This window comes from Vanellus vanellus (assembly GCF_965231255.1).
Source record: "Vanellus vanellus genome assembly, chromosome: 14".
Classification (NCBI taxonomy): domain Eukaryota; kingdom Metazoa; phylum Chordata; class Aves; order Charadriiformes; family Charadriidae; genus Vanellus; species Vanellus vanellus.
In genome coordinates, this window is record NC_138919.1 from 12,527,375 (window position 1) to 12,545,125 (window position 17,751).

Below are 17,751 nucleotides of genomic sequence, written 5' to 3' on the forward strand. Positions count from 1 at the left end.
CGGAAGGGCGGGCGAAGGCGCCGGGCGGCGGCTCCGCCCACCCCGCCGGGAGCCACCGCCCAATGGGGGCGCGGGCCGGGCGCAGCGCGGCCAATGGGGGCGGTGGGGGGGCGGGCACGCGGCTGAGGCGCGGCGGAGATGGCGGCCATGACGGGCGGCGGGCCGCGGCGGTGCCGGCGGCTTGAGGCTGAGGCGGCCCGCGCCCTGCTGGGCACCGCCGACACGCTGCTCTTTGACTGCGACGGCGTGCTGTGGCGGGGAGAAGCGGCGGTGGGCGGCGCGGCGGCGGCGCTGGGCCGGCTGGCGGCGGCGGGCAAGCGCCTGTGCTACGTGACCAACAACAGCAGCCGGACGCGCGCGGCCTACACCGAGAAGCTGCGGCGGCTGGGCTTCCCGCCCGCCGAGACCCGCCACGTCTTCGGCTCGGCCTACTGTGCCGCCCGCTACCTCCGCCAAGCCCTACCGCCCGGCGCCGCCGCCTACGTGCTGGGCAGCCCCGCGCTCGCCGCCGAGCTGGAGGCCGTTGGCATCCCGCACCTGGGGCCCGGCCCCGCCGCTCTGCCCGGCCCCGCGCCCGCCGACTGGGCCCAGGCGCCGCTCGACCCCGCCGTCCGCGCCGTCTTGGTCGGTTTCGACGAGCACTTCAGTTACGCCAAGCTGTGCCAGGCCCTGCGCTACCTCCTGCGCGGCGGCCCCGACTGCCTCCTCGTCGGCACCAACCGCGACCACCGCCTCCCGCTCGAGGGCGGCACCGCCATCCCCGGTGCGCGGGGCGGGGGGGATGCAGGGCCGGGGAGCGTGCGGGCACCTCGCCTGCCGCCCGCTGGGAGCGGGGGAGAATCCTTGTTGATCCTTTACTCGGGGAATAGCGGTTTCTTTTAGATCTCAATGTGAGACGGTAGTCCAGTCTCCTGGCAGGTTTTATGCACCGCCTCTCTTGGGACTAACTTGTTCTTCTGCTTGTCCTGTCTGTAAAGCTGAGACATAGTGTTTCCAAAGCACTGTGCAGTTTTGTACCAGCTCGTGTGGATGTCAGGATTCTTCTGCAGCCTCTAATCAATATTTTCTATTATTTCCCTAGGGACTGGCTGCCTGGTAAAAGCAGTGGAGACGGCAGCCCAACGTGAGGCGTTCATCATAGGAAAGCCCAACCGGTACATGTTTGATTGCGTGGCGAGCGAGTTCGACATCGATCCCGCTCGTACCATCATGGTGGGAGACCGGCTGGACACAGACATCCTCATGGGCAATAGCTGCGGCCTCACCACCCTGCTGACGCTTACTGGGGTCACCACACTTGATGAAGTGAAGAGCCACCAGGAGAGCGACTGTCCTTCCAGGCAGAGCCTGGTTCCTGATTACTATGTTGATAGCATAGCCGACCTTCTCCCTGCACTGGGGGATTAATATAGCAAAATGCTTGCAGCCTCTGCAGCGGTATCCTGAGGAGGTCCCCTATTAATCACCTTGTGACAGTAATGTACTCACTAGGGTACCACCTGGAGTTAGCAACCCTTAGCTTTTTAACCTTTCTGTCCTCAATATGATTTGTTTACATCTCGGTCTTTTAATGCACTTTGAAACAAAGAGGGCGTTATGGTGTCACCCACGTCTTGTGGGCTTTGGGCTTTTTTTTAAATTATAAGCAACACCTCTATTCAAGTGTTTGTGATAAACAATGTCACATTGTCCTCTAGACTGAGTTGAGGAAAGCAGAGCTGGTTGATCTGAGGAAAAGAACCCCACATCTTACGGTGTGTCCTCGCCTGCACGGGCCGTGGCTCAGTCTGGTTTATTCAGGGAAAATACTCTTGGAGTGTGAAGTAACTTAGCGGCTGTGTTTGGAAATGCTTGCAGTGGTTGGCGCAATTAGCGTTTGCCCTTAGGTTGATTTTTTTTTTTTTTTTTTTTTTTTTTTTTTTTGCGGATTGGTCCTGTTTAGCAGTGCAGCCCACTGCAAGCGCAACGTCAGGTCTCCTTTATTTGACCGTTGCAAATTGCACTTGTGATGCAGATTAGGATGATTCCACTCACAGAAGACAAACGGTGTCTTCTGTATACTGTATTTGTCCAAGTGTTGGATGTATGTGTAAAGTACATGTACATACAAGAACTACCCCGATCCTAAATATATATCAGAATATATTTAAAATATAAATTTAAGTATAGTATATGATAATATATCTTGTTTCCCAGAAGGGAGGATAAGAGGAATGTACTTCACTGATCACAGTAGATTTAAGTCTCCTGAGCTTTTGCATTTGATGATGCAGAAAGTCTGTAACCACATAGGATGTTCTTCACTACTGCTGCTTCCCAGAAATAACTGGATTAGTACAGAGTTAGTTCTTGTACTTCCCTCAGTGTCAAAACAGCTGCTTGCCTTGGCTTTAGCTGCAGAATCTGAATTAATGCTCAGTCCACGGGGGATGGATGTACACGGTACAGCTTTCCACCAAAATAAGCCTGTGAGTGCACTGGCTGTGTGTGATGATGGCACGTGCTTCCTTTAAATATCTGAGGTTAGTATCTTCCACGTGTGTCTGGCGTGGGGGCCTGGCACCAGTTGCTTGTCTGAAGAGGAGTGCTTGCTTGCTCAGGTGATGATTACATTTTGATCTGTAGGTGGGTTTGGGTGATGCACGGCTCAGGCTCCCGGGTAGATTTTTATGCTGGCTGAATCGAAGGCCACAGTTGAAAGCTTTTGCATTACAGAATTAAGTGAAAAAATTATATATGCAAATAACATGCTTTTATTCCATAGATTCCACTATCAGAAGATAAACTTAAACACTAGCCTTCCTTCATCTCCCACTGTTCAGCTGAACAGCTCTAGAAGTGTGTCAATGCCATTTTCTTCCACTTGGACGCTTGAAACGAGTTTACTTGCCACCTTGTTTGTACAGCAATAACCATGCAGTTCGTATTGTCTTTCAGTGTTACCAGAATATTCGCTGATCTTGTAAAAGGGTGTTTCTTTGTAACTGGGGGTTGTGCAAGGAAGCACGGATCTCTTCCCTGTTCCTGTCTCCAGCTAGAAGGCTTACACAGTCATGGAGAAACACTTACAGATAGAACTTTCACATTATCTGGGTAAGGTGGAAATGGACGTTATGGGTTTACTGCAAGTAGGCTCCAAAAATGGTGTGTTCTTTGATTGAGTTCCTGTATCTGGTGCTTATAATTTCAAAATATGTCAAGGAAAGTAGTAAATGCCAGGAGAGGCCTTCAGCCTCTTCCAAGCAGCGCACTGTCCCTGCCGAGCACTGTTCACTGTACAAGGGAACCATTACCTCGATTCACGTGTGCTGAAATGTACCGGTGATGGTGTCAATCGTGCTTCAAAACTCTGTATCAACTTCCAAACGGTTTTTAAGCCTCTACTTGAATCTACATTAAACTTAGAAACCTGCTTTCCCCTGGCTTTGTCTTATTTTGCAGTCTTTTCCCTGTGAGCTTTGGTGCGGCTGTACTGTGTGGAAATCCTGGGAGTTAGGGATGCAGTTTGTGTGTATCGTCTTTACTCCTTACATGCAGTATCAGGGAAAGGAATCCAAGCTCTGGAGTGTATTTCTTTGATTCCCAAACCTGTGCTGGGCCCTTAGTGTGGGCTGGGATTTGCTCCTTTGAGTAAGAGTGCAGTGCAGAGCAGAATGCTTTCCCCTTCGCAATAATCCTTTCACAAACAATGTTTTATAGAGAGTTTTGCTTTGTTCCTGTGCCGTAGATTAGGCAGGGCATAAATTTGTTAAAGAAGATAAACCATCTGCTGTGTGGCCGTTAAAATCTCTAGGGGGAGAACACCCCATCTGTGTTTTTCAAATTTCTTGTGCTATGCTGGGCTGCAGCAGAAGCCAGCTAGCAGGCTGCGCTGCGGGGAGCGCTGCCTGATCTCTGTAACGCCTCGGTTTGCAGAAGCGGAACTGGGGGTTTGACTGTCCCAACACCGTTCCTGTTCTCGTCAGAGCCACAGCACGGGACGCTGCAATCTTGTGTTCTCAGTTTTTCTGTTTTAGAGGGGTGACCGTGATGGTTGGTTGACTCTCACTGGCCATAGCGTTCAGGTGTGTATTTGTCCAGAGTTTGAGTTCATGTCCCACAGAAGCAGCGTGCTAGAATGAGATGGTGATCTTCTGCTGAAACAGCTCATTTTTAACTTACAGAAAGAAAGAGGGTGAGCGGGGAGAGGGGTTGCTAGTGCTTTGTAGACAAGAAACTCCAGGATGAGCTGCTCTCTTGGTTGAGTTTGATTGGTCTAGGCCATGTTTGATAGAAAAATGTCTAAAAGCTGTATTTTTCCTTGACAGATACCACGTGAAGGAATTCTGTTGAGTTTTTCCTTGCCTCCATTCAGTCAGTTACATCTGGCTGGCAGATCTCAAAACCGCAAAGCTCTCACGGGGGCTCCTGTACTACTCAGGAAAACCATAGTCTGGCGACCTGGGATCTCTGTTTTCCGTGGAGTGTTTCTCATCACAGGACATGGGTGTTTGCACAAGTGCAGCTCAGGTTGTGGCGATGACTTTGTAGCAGAGATCCTTTTCCCTGGGGTCTGGATGAAGCGAGGGCCGTAGGTGGAACACAAGCGCGTCTGTGCAGCCAAGGCTCGCAGGGCAGCAGTCTGCAGGATAAACAGTTGGCTTCAGCCCACGGAGCTCCGGCAGCACAAAGTTCATGTTGAAATGTAGAAATAACTGATGACAAGGGCAGGCTGCCACTTTTCTCTATTCATTGTATTTCTTAATGAGACTTACCCGGTCCCGCTCTTAGGGCCTGCCAGCAGGGAGGGCTGACACAAAGCCCCCGATTGTCCTCTACCTGTCCCCCTCCAGCCGGCTCGCAAGGTGAGCAGGAAGAGCGGTTTTATGCACTGACAGCATCGCTCGGCAGCCCTGGCTTTTACCCCCCCCTTTCCCTTCTCCTCTCCCCAGGTGGCAGCTCTAAGGTTTCACCCTCCCCGTAGGTCTGAGTTGAGGAGCTCCTGGCTGGGCAGCCCTTTGGCTGCAAGGGACACATATTTACGTTTTGGGGAGGCACGCTTAGGTTTCCCAGGTGCGCCTGGAGTCGGGGATCATGCACAGTCTGAGTGCTGTCAGGCGGCAGAGCTGCAGGAGCGAGGTCCTCGTCTGAAGTGGAGGATGGAGGGTAGGAACGGCACCGGCAATGCTGTCCCCGCAGTGAGTATCCCCAGTCCCCCAGCTGTCACAGAGAGAGTCCCTGCTCTGTGCTTGCTTGATTCCTCTTTTGAAGGGGCTGAGCTCCTGCCGTTCCTGTGGATCCTGGTAAGATTTTGTTGATCCCCAGCCTCAGCACCCCGCGGTTCAGCTCCTTATAAGGCAGCTGACTATCAGCTGGATTTTCTTGTAAGTGCCCGGACTTACACGGCATAAACCGATTGTGTAACAAGGCAGGGCAGCACGGTCAGGTCAGAAATGCCAAAGAGCCCTGGCTTCCACGCTGCAGAGCCGCTTGGGATGCGTGAGCACACGTGAACTGCAGCCTGCCGAGGGACAGGAGTCACTGGATTTCTTTATTTGCACCTTTCTCACCCGAGGGAATTTCGTTAGCTATTGAAAAACTTCCTGTTGCTGTAGGGCTTGGGCTTTATTGCATTTGAATTGATAAGATTTCAGCTAAGCACAGTTTTAACTGTGTTAAGACCTGCTGTTTTTCTAGTGGAATATATCTGGAAGTTACGTATTACCAAAAAAGATCAGTAACTGACCCAGAGGCTTGAAGAGCCTGGGCGGCTGTAGCAAATCTAGCCATGGGCATTTATTGAATTTCTCTATGTGCTTCAGAAGATTGAGAAACAGATTATTTTTTTAAGTGTGGTTGAAACTCTGTTATTGAAAGCACATTCTTTCTGCTTTGTAAAAATGATTTTTATGCACCATTAAGTTAAATTGAATTGTTTCAATATGAGAATTAAAGTGAATTTTAACCGAGCCGCTAGAAGTGCCGCATGACTGCCAAGCCCTTTTGCTTCAAGTAACATCTTGGTCTGCGTGGAGAACAACTTACCAAGAAAGTAAAATACAACCAAATACCCGGAGAGGCAAGGAAGCAGGATCACAGTGCACGGGGCCCGTTTCAAATTCTGATGGTTCTCCTGGGGATTTCTTCTATAAACCAAAATTAATTTAATTTGCTGCTAAAGTGCAGCAGCAGCCCCTGTTTGTGGAAAGCTTCCCGCGCCAGCCCTTCCTTGGCGGGCGTGCGGTGTTTGCACACTTCCCTGGCCGCAGTAGGAAAGTGCTCGGCTCTGGGAGTGCTGGTTACTGGGATGTCGGATCTGAAACTCCATCGCTGTGGGATAAAAGCGACATTATTCGGGGGCTGCTGCGATGTTCTGGCAGTTCTGCGTTCAAACCCCAGCAGTTTACAGTGATTTTTCGTGAGCGGGAAGTGCATTTTATGGTGAAGAATAACCAGCAGAAGGGTTAACTTTAACTCCTGTCCCTTCCTTCTTTTGCCTTGGCTCCCAGGACAGGAGGCTCCCAGCACACTTCACAGCTCCATCCAGGACGTTCTGGATCATCTTGTCCGTTGCCTTGTTCTTTGCAGCTGTTGGCATCAGCGTTGTGGGGGTTCTCAGCTTCTCCCCTAGCTCTGCCCAGGTAAGGGATCCCGATCCAGGCATGAAACCTCTTCCTGCCCACAGCCCTGAATCGTGTCGGAAGCACTTGCCAGGAGGGGGGAAATTAAAGGAACTTCAGTGCATCGTTTGTAAATATAGCCACAAGCTGGTATTTTGCTAAGCAGGCGCGTTCCAACGTGTGGCTGTGGCCTCCGAGACGAAGGGGGAGCATGTCTGCTGCACCGGCTGCCAGCGAGCTGCGCTGGCGCGGGAGGCAGATCCCGGCCTCCCCCCGTGCACGGCTGCGGCAGAGGCCGGCGAGTCCCCCGGTCCTGTCCTCCAGCAGCACCCAGGCAGGGTGGGTGCCTTCGGCGTGAGGGGCACCAGCACCTCTCCCTGAGCCCTGCGTGACGGGGAGCAGTCCACTTCCCAGATCTGCTCCCCTCCCTGGGGTCAGAGTTTGCTTCTCTCCATTGCTAAATAAGTCAGAGAAGCAACAGGGACCAGCGAAGGGTCCGGGTGGGGATGTCGGAGGGGAGATGCTGTGGACGAGCACTGAACAACTGATGGTTGGTGCCGCCCTCCTCCTCTTGGTGCCCAGGCTGGCTCGCAGTTCGTCCGCCTAACGCTCCAGGGCCAGCAAGACCCGCTGAGGAACCAGACGGCCTTGGTGGACAAGTCCAGGAGCACTGTGACCTACTACATAACCTCACAGAGTAACCACACCGCCGTGGTGCTGTATGACAGCAGGAACGTAAGTGCGTGGGGATAATCACCCGCCTCGCCGGCGTGGGTGCGAGCAGGCTGCTGGGAGAAGAGCTGCTGGGGTGGGAGCAGGAGGTGCCTTTCTCTGCACCTTTAGTTAGGAAAGATAACACAGGGCAAAAGGAGGAACATTCGTTTTTTTGGCTCTAAAGACAGCTGCGGGTGTGTGCCGCTGCCTGCTGTAACAGGGCATGATCTGTCTTGCAGGGCTACGTGTGCTACAAGCCGGCGGAGCAGCACGCGTGCTACCTGAGGAGGATGGACGCCTGGGACCTCCAGACCCTACAGACATCTCTCAACGCGTCTGAGCAAAGAGTAAGTAGCTGCTGTGACTGTTCCCCGGGGTGGTTGAGTGGACAGAGGTGATGAATTGGGCTTTGAACGGGGTCCCGGCTCGCTGACGGCCCTTTCCTGCATGGGTTTGTGTTCGCAGCGCTGACTTTTGCACATCAGCATCCCAAGTGTGGCTCAGTGAGGGCACGGGCTCTCCCAGCCGGGGGGCAGCAGCGGCAGCCCCCTCTTCTATCAGATTCTGCTCGGGGAAGGGCTGGGTTGGTGTCTCGCGTAGGAGCAGAGCTCTGCCTTGCAGCGCTGGGCTCGGCGCGTGCGAGCTCTGAGCGGCAACTCCCGGTTTTACTGATATCTTACCTTGTGAGAACCAGCAGAGTTGCAGGCTGGGGCAGGGGGATACCTCCCACAGAGGTGAATAGGAGGGCTCTCGCAGGACCCGCTCCCACTGGATTCTGTTACCTGCTCAAAATTCTGGGGAACAAAAAACAAAGGGGGTTTGTTAGCAATTCACAGGGGAAAATGTTGGAGTAAATCATGTATACGGACCCTCTGAAGAAAATGTTAATGGATGCATGGGCAGGGGGCAGATTCTGTTTCAAGAAGACAGAAGGCCCCATTTTTTTTGCCCCCACCATCTGCTCTCCGTTTCCTTGGGGGCTCCTGAGGGCTCCTTGTCCCTCGGCTGCCGCTCCCACCCAGCTGGAAAGCGATGGGCAGCGTTTAACCCAGAGCAGTGTAGGAACACAGCACCCATAAGAGCAGGCTACCGAATGGGATGCAAGGATCTGCCCTGCTCTGAGGCTCATTAATGGAAGTAAATGAGTCGGTGGCGCTGGGGTGGCCAGCAGCCCAGTCGGTCGTCGAACAGGACCCAGCATCGAAGCGCCTCAGCTCAGCCTTGTCCTGTCCCAGCCACCACGGGGCTGAAGGATGCTGGTTTGCATCACACCTGATGCTGGAGGCTCTGCCACTGTGCATGGAGAGGGGACAGGACTGCCATGGGTCACTGCGGCTCTGATGCAGCCAAAGCCCGGGGGTGGCAGCGGTGCTGGGCAGGCAGGATGGGTCAGACTGAAGCTCCTCTGCCAGCAAGCTGTTGGCTGTTGACGCTTGGCACAACGGGGTGTTATAGCTCCAGGCCTGGGGACAAAACAGCCCAGTGAGGGGCTCAGGAGGAACTGCGTCCCCTGGTTCCCAAGCTGCAGGGCCAGCGAGGGGCTGCGGGCCATCCCTGCTCCAGCCTTGCCCCTGGGAAGCTGCTCCGGCCACAGCGAGCATCCAGGCAACCTGGTGGGATGGGACAGCCATCGGGAGAAACCTGTCCTTACTGCTGGGGTAGAGACTGCTCCTTGGGTGCCTTGAGAGCGAGAGGTCTGTGGGGCTGGAGGGCGGCACCAGGAGGGGTAAAGTGCCTCAGGAGGAATTAACAGGGATGTTTCTTTCAGGCTGATCAGCTGCTACATCAGAATAACCAGACCAAGTACTACCGGGAGTTCCTGGGCATTCTGGCAGGGGAACAGGTGGACCCCAAAAGCCTGGGGGAGGCTGTCCAAGCCCTGTGCGAGCAGTCATCCATCTTCTGGGTCAGGAGAGGGGAGGGTAAGTTGTACATGTCCCTCTGCAGAAGAGGGAAGCACGATTGTTTCTAGTACATCTAAGACATCACCTAAGAGGAGCAGGCTCTGCTTCACAAAAGCTGATGCATGGCCCAGGATGGGCTGCCAAGGCCCGGGACAGGTGACCTCTAGTTCAAGATCAAACCATTGTTCCGCAATCACCCAGCGCTGGCTCATACTGGCTCGTACGCACACCCTGCAGGGAACTGCGGTGACGGCTGGGAAAGGCTCCGCACCCCCTTCCCTGGGCAGCACAGCCTGATTGCACGGCACAACCACAACACAGAGCAGTCTCCTGCGATGCTGTTGGCTTAATACTTGTCACCTTCATCTTCACCAAAAGCAGCCTGCCGAGCTCTCATTCTGTTCTGTCTTACTCCAGCTTTAATAAGAAAGGTCATTCCCTGAGGCTTTCCGCTTGTTTGGCTCCCCAGGGACTCGTATCTGCAGGACTGCAAAGCATTCCTCTCACCCTGCTTCTGTCCTTGCTCATTCGGCAGGTCCGGGGAAGCAGCGGCTGATCTACCTTTGTATTGACATCTGTTTTCCAAGCAACATTTGTGTGTCTATCTGCTTTTATTACCTCCCCGAGTAAGTCCGGGAGCCGTGGATGTCCTCTCACTGCCCTACATACTTGAACTGGATTCCTGAAAAGCCTCTGATTTCAACAAGGAAGGTAACATCTACACTATCCCCCCAAAAGCTTCCTGCTGATTTCATGCTGAGGTTCAGGAGAGTTTAGAAAAATAACAGGACTCTGCTCAGCACTGTCAGTACAGACACTTTTATTTGCAGCTGTGCTCCAGGGCTGCATCTTGTACGTAGGTATTAGGAGATCCAGGCCTAGAGGAATCCCGTGGAGTAGCTAGTGTTTTATGGCTACATGCCCTGTTCAGCACAAGGTTATTAAATTTGTTGGGGGTGGTTGGCTTTATAGGAGTGCAGCTCTCCAAGTCTGTGAAACACACTTTGAATAAAGGGATTGCAAAACAAGAAAACAGCTGCCTCTCCTCTCTTTGCTCAGCTTATTCCATCATTTAGAAAGGCTGTTTTGTTTGGGTTTTTTTTTCCACTTTGGGGTACAAGAACATGACAAAGCTGTCAGCAGCCGATGCCACAGAGATTCCTCCAGCTGAACCATACCCAGCTCCCCTCGGTGGGATGGTGCCTCCCTCTCCCATTCCCTTTTGTCCAAGCGGCCTCCTTTAGAAGCCACACACGTTTCGGTAATGATCCACTCGGACCTGAAGCCTGGTCTCACTCCAAGCAGATGCAGCTGCTTCTGCCAGAGAACAAGCCCTCTCCATCAGAGGACAGGGTGGTTACAAGTGCATGTCTCGGGCTCCGGAGAGGGTCCTTGCCCCCATAAGACAAGGGAAAACAAGCAGAAGTCCTTTCCTTCCCACATGTGACCATTATCCCAACACGCTGTCATTGAAAGCAAGGCAGACGACTGCTTTCTGGTGGCCGCTGTATTCCCTCTTGATCTCTCCTGTCTCCACACACCAAAGTCTGGCCAAGTTATCAGAGGAGGCTGGAACAGAAAGTGAAGAAATATATTTCATTACCCTTTAAACTTTTATTTCATTATTATAAGAAAGACTTTCCTCTTGCTTCATTCAACACCATTATTAGGGCTGTTGATGACAGGTAAGGGAGCTGTGCAGAGCAAGAATTTTAGTGCGTTTCTGTATGTTATGTGAGGTTTTAATTATTTCAGAGAGAAGTTACTGTGGAAATTACGTGTGTTTTGAAGGGACTATCATGCTGCGTACTGCAAGCAGCACTGCTACCAGGCGAAATAAACTGCACACAGGAAGATAATCTCTCCAGTTTAAATAGATGCCCTGTTGCAGCACAGGCAAAATGCTTAAGGGAGTTAGTAGACTGCGCTGCAGGCACGAGGCTGGGTGCCTCTCCTCACATACACTGGGTTTGGTAATGGCCCAGTTAGAGAAACCACTAAGTCCTGTTGCTAGTGCAGGGCTTTGCTGCTGGGGTCTGGCATAGCCCAAATCAAGCGGTGGGCCAAGGGCAGGAGTGCAGCAGTGCCTCACCTGTGACGATGTACTGGGAGTCCCCGGAGAACGCACAGTCCCACATCCAGCCCCGAGACGTTTCCCCTGGGTTATTGCTCTTAATGCTCAGCTCTGTCATCAGAGAGAAGTTTGAAGTTCTCCAGATCTTACATGTCTGATCTGCAGAACATGTAGCCAAGAGCCTGCAAGGAAGAGACACGTGGGGGCAACCTTATTAGTCACACTGTATGCCTAAGGGCTTCTCGTTAATGTGGGCCTGGAACAGCAATCAACTGTAGAGCTGCGTTCATTGTAACCAGATTTCTTTACACCTATATCATCTGCCTTACAAGATTCAAGTTGAAGAGACTTGGTGAAGGAGTACACCAAGCTCATCACTTTGCTCCCAGAGATCAGCAATTCAATCCCAGCTGTAAGAAGAGCTCGTGGCTGCAAAGCTTGCTGAAATCACAGAGCATGAGGCTGGGATGCCAGACAGCAACCCAGTCCCAGTGTGTCTGGTGCCTCCTGTCCTGCTCCTCCCTCAGGAACCTGCATGGTCCCATGTAGAACCAGCATCAGCCAACAGCTGGAGGTACAGCTGGTCTCTGCCTCCCCGGAAAGGTAGGTGAGGGGCTGGCACGCACTCACGTGGAGTCAGGGCTGAACTTGCACTGAAGGGCGTAGCGGTTGTGTGCTGGGATCTTGGTCTTGGGGATCAGCTGGGTCACCTCCTCTCCGATGCCACCTGTGAGGTTCCACACGTAGCAATTTCCCTGCAGCAAGACAGGGGGATGTGTGGCCGGGGTGATCACCCACCCAAAAGCAGCCCAGACTTTCCATGTCTGACCACAGCACAGCAAAGCAGGTGCGTGCAAATCATCTGCCTCTGCCCATGGGAGGCACAAGCCAGCAGCTGCCGGAGCACTGTAAATCCCATCCCGCGTTTGAGGCCATCAGAACTCACCGAGCTGTTGACAGCTGCCATGTAACTGGCATCGGGGTCAATGTGAACTGAATTCACAGAAACTTCAGGCTCTGGAATTAGCTGCTCATTGTGGTCTGTCTTCAAGTCCCAGATGTGAATGGCACCACTCTGATCGCCCACAATTAGCTCTGCCTGCAAGAAAACAGCAGCCTTGTCTGAGGAGAGCCCCACAGGCAGCATCCCCAGACCAATGCCAGATTGTGCCCATGTAGCACCACGTGGAGCCTTGCTCTGGTTTTAATCACCAGGGTCCTGTTCTGCCTAATTATTCCCCAGCCCAGGGCTGTTTCAGAGCTCCAGCAGCCTGCTGACTGCCCCTGTACGCTGAGAGCAAACACTGTACTAATCTCACGTTACACTCTGCAAAAAGGCTGTTTACCTTTACAGAAGTGTTTGCTAATTTTATAAACCCCAGAGCAGACAGCGGCTGCCTGATTTCCAGAACCGTTGCACAGCTACAGCTCCAAACAACATCCACAGATGCCAAATGATTTTCAGCACGTCTGAGAAGTGGGCATTAAGATGCAAGTTGGCCAGTGAACAACTGAAGCACTCAAGAGTGTACAGATACCTGAAAACCACAAGCCTAAATGGGTTTTTCTCTCTCTCCCCTTCTCAGGGGAAGGACAAGAGCCAGCTGAAGGGCAGGAGTTCTGGCTCCAATCCTATGCTCAGACCAGAAGATAGTGCTGGCGGCTCTCCACTAAAACCAGGGCTTTTATCGACAGTCTTGCGCTGTCCATAATTTTAGCAGAATCCCTAGAGGAGATCAGGTCATCGGGCAGAGCTAATCCTGTACCTGTGATCAAAGGCTTGTTTCTGAGGAAGACAATCATCGGTCGATATATTTAGCTGACGGCACAGTGCAGAAGCATCTTCTGGATGCCTCAATCCTTAGCCCCCTCTTAGCAGGTGTAAGTGCAATTGCTGAAGCTGTCACGGCTTTACCCAGGCTATGAGAAATCTCTCTCAGATAACTGGATCAGCATTGCTGCAGCAGAGGATTGCAGAGCGATGAAGCTATCTGAATAAATACTGCCACCTTTGGACTAATTTACTGGGTTCTGTTCACAAACCAACACTTCTGCAATTCAGCAGCATCTTGGTTAGTGATTATTTCACAGGTAAGATGTATGTGCAACAGTATTTTTTTTAACGTAATACATTCTCAAAGCACCAGCACTACAGGAGCATCAGGAGCATTTGGGTAAAGTCTGGTCCAAATAATTGATCTAAAATCTGGTCTGAAATGCTGGACTTGCAAAATCAAATGCACAAAGAAACATTTCTATTACTCAGCTTTTTAAAAGGTTTGCACTGCCATGTCTGCAATCGAACCCTGCAGCACTGTGTATACAAAATGGACCAGACGGGTTATTAACACTGCAATGATACGTATTGATTTTCACCGCCATCCCCTCTAATGCACAATGCTCCCTTTCAGCCTCATTTCCCGAGCCCCAGACATCCCTCTGTTTATCAACAGCTTCTGAACCAACTAGTGAATCTCAAGCAAATCTGACAGAAGTCCTGAAGGTAAAAGGGGCCGCAAGTGCCCGGATGCTTCTTCTCGGCAGCGGTGCCACCCTCGAGCTTCCCAGCCCGCCCTGCACCACCAGTTCCACTCACGTCACATCCCCTTGGTTATGTTCTTGGGACAGAGATGGCCCCACAGGAGTGTCCCCTCCTATAGGACAAGAGGCTCAGAGCAGCCACTACACTCTCTCTTTGCAACAGTCCCCAGGCAATTAGCACAAATGAGCTCAGCGGACACAGCCCCAGGGCTGCAGCACGGACGCCTGCCGCAGGCACAACACAAACCTCCAGTACTTGCTCTCTCCCAGTGCTGCTGCTTGAGGTTTGCTCCACTGCGCAAAGCAACATTGGATTTCCCCAGACAGACAGAGGGACTGAGTGTCTATCATGCCAGCTCCCGTGTTGTGTGGGCTGTGTTCCCACACTGACCCAAAGCTCCCAGTAGCAGCAGCTCAGCGAAGGAGCAGGCAAATGGGGAGCCTGGCTGCAGGAAGTCAACTGCTGCCTGTCCAACAATGCTACTGAGAGCTCACAGGTCTGTGCCACCAGGAAAGGCACCCTCCAGATTTTTTGCCATGTCCGCCAGTAAAAAGCTCTGCTCAGGTTTACCCGGAGGAGCCATGGCAAAGCATGAGCTGGGAAATCACGGAGGAGCTGGTGCTCACCTGGTTGGGGTGCAGGCAGACACAGTTAATAGGGGCGTTCACCTGGAAAATCCGTTGACACTGGAGGTTACGAGACCTGCAACAAAATGATGAGAAAGGAGCGTGTTTAAGAGTGTGCAATCAGCTCCACCGCCTCTGGGGCATTGCTAGAGGGGGGAACAACTGCCACCTCTACCCACCTCAGGTCCCAGATCCTGGCCATGCAGTCCTCCCCACCCGTGTACATCCACCGCCCGTCCTCGTGGAAGCCCACGGAGGTGATGTTCTTGCTGACGCCATCGTAGTTAATGACGGGGTTGGGGTTGTTGGAGTTGAGGTCATACATGCGGATGTGCTGGTAGCCTGCAGCAACGACCGGGCAGGGGATGACCACCGTCCCCCTGCCCGGTGCCGGTGCCCGGGGCAGCGGGGCGCCAGGCGGGCTCACCTGCAGCAGCGATCATGCTGCGGTCCGGTGTGATCTCCAGCGCGTTCACCTGCTGCAGGTGCCCGTTAAGGTCGGTAAGAAGCAGCAGCCGGGACCCCACCGGTGAGACCGGGTGCTCCCAACCGCGGGGGGGTGACACCGATCTAACGGTGTCGGTGGGAGCGGCCCAACCCGGCCCCGGCCCGGGGCTGCGGTGAAGGATACGGAGTCCTGGTGCTGGACGGTGCGGGTGCAGATGCCGCTGTGCGCCTGCCAGAACCGCACCGTGTGGTCGTAGCCGGCCGTGGCCAGGATAACGGGGTCGCTGCCCACCGTGCCCTGCGCGGCGTTCATGGTCCCGCCGCCGGGGCCCGCTCAGGACCCCCCCGCCTCCCCGGCCACCCGGTCCCGGCCCACGCAGCGTCGCCGCACCCCGCCCACGCTCGGCCCCGCGCTCACGCGTGGGCCCACGCCTGCGCCCCCGTCCGCTCCTACCACGGCGCGGGGGCGCTCGTAATCCGCCCCCCCCCCCGGTACCGGCAACCGCGGCCGGCGCAGGGGGCACGGCTCGCTCTGCGCATGCGCCACGCTGCCGAGGCTGCTAGCTGCGCATGCGCGTGGCGCCCCGCCTCAGCGCGCAGCCTCTCGGGGGCGTCGTCAGCGGGAGGGCGCATGCGCAGGAACGCGGCGGCGGGCGATACTACGTGCGGGGTGCGGGTGGGGGGTGTGAGGCGAGACCACAGGGCACGGAGGGGGGGGGGCGGGAGCCCGTTCCCAGTGGCGCCGCCAGGGAGCGCAGCGCCGAGCGCGGCTGTGCAGCGCCGAGCACCGCGGGGCGGGGCGGACAACGGACACGCATCGGGCACATGTGGCAGGCACCAGGCACACACCGGGCACACACCGGGCAGCGAGCGCACACTGGGCACGGCCGACCCTGTGAGCAGGTGGCGCCCCGGGGCAAGGAGGCCGGTGGCTCCGCGCTGTGCCAGTGTTCCCCGCCGTGCGTGTGTCGCACCGGGGCGTGTGGCACGGTCCCCGCCCTGCTGGTGCCGCCCCGCTGTGTACGGCGGGTGGCGGGGGCCGGAGCATCCCTCCTCGTTCGGCTTCGGCCTCGGCCCCGCACCACACCGCACCACACCGCCGCAGCGCCCGCGGCACCGGCGCCGCCGGGCCCTTTAAGAGCGGAGCGGCAGCGGCGGCGGCGGTCTGTGCCTGCGCCCGCGCCCGCTCCCGGCGGTGCCCGCGGCGGCTCCGCACCTGCCGGTAAGGGCCGGGAGAGCCGGGGATGCTCGGGGCCGCAGAGGGGATCAGGGATGCAGGGATGCCCGGGGGGATGCAGGGATGCCCGGTGCCGCAGTGGCGACCAGTGCCGCAGGGATGCCCAGCGGAACCTGCAGGGTGCCGTGGGATGCGGGGATGCCGGAAGGGTACCCGTGGCGGGGGGGGACGTGGGGTGCCCCGGGCCTGCGGGTGGTGCCCGGCAGCGCAGTGGGCTGGGTGCGGTGCAGAACGCCACCCCCCCCCCTCCCCCCTCGGTCCCCGAGGGCTGCCCCGTGTGTGCCCCATCGTCCTAGGATGGGGACAGGGGCCACCTCTGCCCGGGGGCCGGGGGAGCAGCCCCCTCCTGCTGCCGTGGGGGCTGTAGCCCCGAGGGGGGGCGGGGGGAGGGTCTGCAGCCTCCCCACGCAGGAGCCCCTGGCTGTGGGGCTGCAGTGCTGTGGGCCCTGGTGAGGGGCAGCTCATCCCGTGGGTGAGACCCAGGGTCGGTGCAAGGGACAGGGACAGTCTCGGCTGGGCTGACTGAGGAAGGGTCTGGAAGTGTGTGAACGTGCGTGTGAGCGTGCATATAAGTGTGCACGGAGCAGCGTCACTCTTACCACGGCCGCACTGTCATGCGCACCAACGGGAGCGAGGGTTTGGCATGGCAACAGCTGGGGAACGCTGGAGTGGGGCGGTGGGCAGCCGGGCGGCATCCAAACCCTGCGGCAGCACCCAAAACCCTCGCTACTGGCCCATGTGCTGCGGTCAGCAGCCACGACCCTGGAGGCAGCCAGTGCACTCTGCTCTGTCCTCCCCACAGCCCTGCTCTCTCCAGGCTCAGCTTTGGATCTGCTTCCATTTTCCTCTCCTCCAGGCTTGGGAAGGTAAGTGGGGAGCTGGGCTGGTTTCGGGGAGCTGGGCTGGTTTCGGGGAGCTGGGAGCAAAATCCACGTGGGCTTCATGGAGGCAGCGGAGGGGCACAAGGGTCCAGCCCGCTCCTCACATGGCGGCTGCCAAGAGGGTTGAGCCAGGCTGGCCGGTTGCAAGGAGCTATGGGCTCTTCCGAGCTTTTGAGGGACTGTGCCAGCCCTGTCCCCAAAAGGTTGACAGCGGAAGATGTCATGTTAATAAATACAGTGGGAGCTAGCGGCGAGGTGCTGGGCTAGAGCGGTGGCATCAATCAGCTGAGCCCTCACTGCGAAGGAATCTGCCGTTGGCACAGGGGCACAGAATCGCTGCTGCCCCTCGTCACCCCTTGGTGCTGTGCCCCACTGCCGGTGTGTGCCCATCCTGCCTGGGCTGTGCCAGGGAGGCTCAAACCCTGGAAACCTATTCTCTATTTAAATTAGATAACATATATTAAAAACGCCAAATCTTGGCGAGCTGACAGCGTCTGTCTAAATATTTATCCCTGTCCCGATCAGGCGCTGTGTTCCCATGACAGCGTGATTAGCACTTTGCATATTTGTGGCCTTTCTGGGTGCTGGGCTCCCCGTGTCTGCCTGCCCCGTGCCTGGGGGCTGTGGAGCTCCCCTCTCTTCCCGTGCACCCGGCAGAGGTGAGCCGCGGGCTGGCAGCTGTCCCCAGCCTGGCACATCCCTACTGGGCTCTGCTGAAGCTGCCAGG

The 17,751-nt window shown here is 55.6% G+C and overlaps 3 protein-coding genes across 3 annotated transcripts; 2 read left to right on the forward strand and 1 right to left on the reverse strand.

The window, feature by feature from the left end:
- Positions 1 to 138: 138 nt before the first annotated feature.
- Positions 139 to 1,905, forward strand: PGP (phosphoglycolate phosphatase; the record flags this gene model as incomplete). Its single annotated transcript, XM_082490625.1, has 2 exons — positions 139 to 763; positions 1,082 to 1,905. The coding sequence occupies 2 exons, from the start codon at positions 139 to 141 to the stop codon at positions 1,405 to 1,407; spliced, it is 951 nt and encodes a 316-aa protein (XP_082346751.1). The 3' UTR covers positions 1,408 to 1,905.
- Positions 1,906 to 5,138: 3,233 nt separating this feature from the next.
- BRICD5 (BRICHOS domain containing 5) lies at positions 5,139 to 9,882 on the forward strand (the record flags this gene model as incomplete). The annotated part of the gene is made up of 6 exons (XM_082490410.1): positions 5,139 to 5,177; positions 6,489 to 6,620; positions 7,182 to 7,334; positions 7,553 to 7,660; positions 9,082 to 9,235; positions 9,753 to 9,882. 6 exons carry the CDS (start codon positions 5,139 to 5,141, stop codon positions 9,845 to 9,847), a joined length of 681 nt encoding a protein of 226 aa, XP_082346536.1. The 3' UTR covers positions 9,848 to 9,882.
- Positions 9,883 to 9,896: 14 nt separating this feature from the next.
- Positions 9,897 to 15,305, reverse strand: MLST8 (MTOR associated protein, LST8 homolog). The gene is made up of 8 exons (XM_082490409.1): positions 15,091 to 15,305; positions 14,887 to 14,938; positions 14,639 to 14,801; positions 14,460 to 14,535; positions 12,238 to 12,390; positions 11,922 to 12,046; positions 11,310 to 11,473; positions 9,897 to 10,786 (listed from the first exon to the last, which is right to left on the reverse strand). The coding sequence occupies exons 1-8, from the start codon at positions 15,217 to 15,219 to the stop codon at positions 10,668 to 10,670; spliced, it is 981 nt and encodes a 326-aa protein (XP_082346535.1). The 5' UTR covers positions 15,220 to 15,305; the 3' UTR covers positions 9,897 to 10,667.
- Positions 15,306 to 17,751: the final 2,446 nt, after the last annotated feature.

Bases quoted from the DNA above. Each gene is read 5' to 3' on its own strand.
- MLST8 (XM_082490409.1), bottom strand. From the start codon at position 15,219: ATGAACGCCGCGCAGGGCACGGTGGGCAGCGACCCCGTTATCCTGGCC. The intron at 12,391-14,459 runs GTGAGCACCAGC...GTTTTCTTGCAG, and splicing joins TCTGCCTGCACCCCAACCAG to GCAGAGCTAATTGTGGGCGA. The intron at 10,787-11,309 runs GTGAGGCACTGC...TTTCTGTTCCAG, and splicing joins CTCCCAGTACATCGTCACAG to CCTCCTCTGATAACTTGGCC.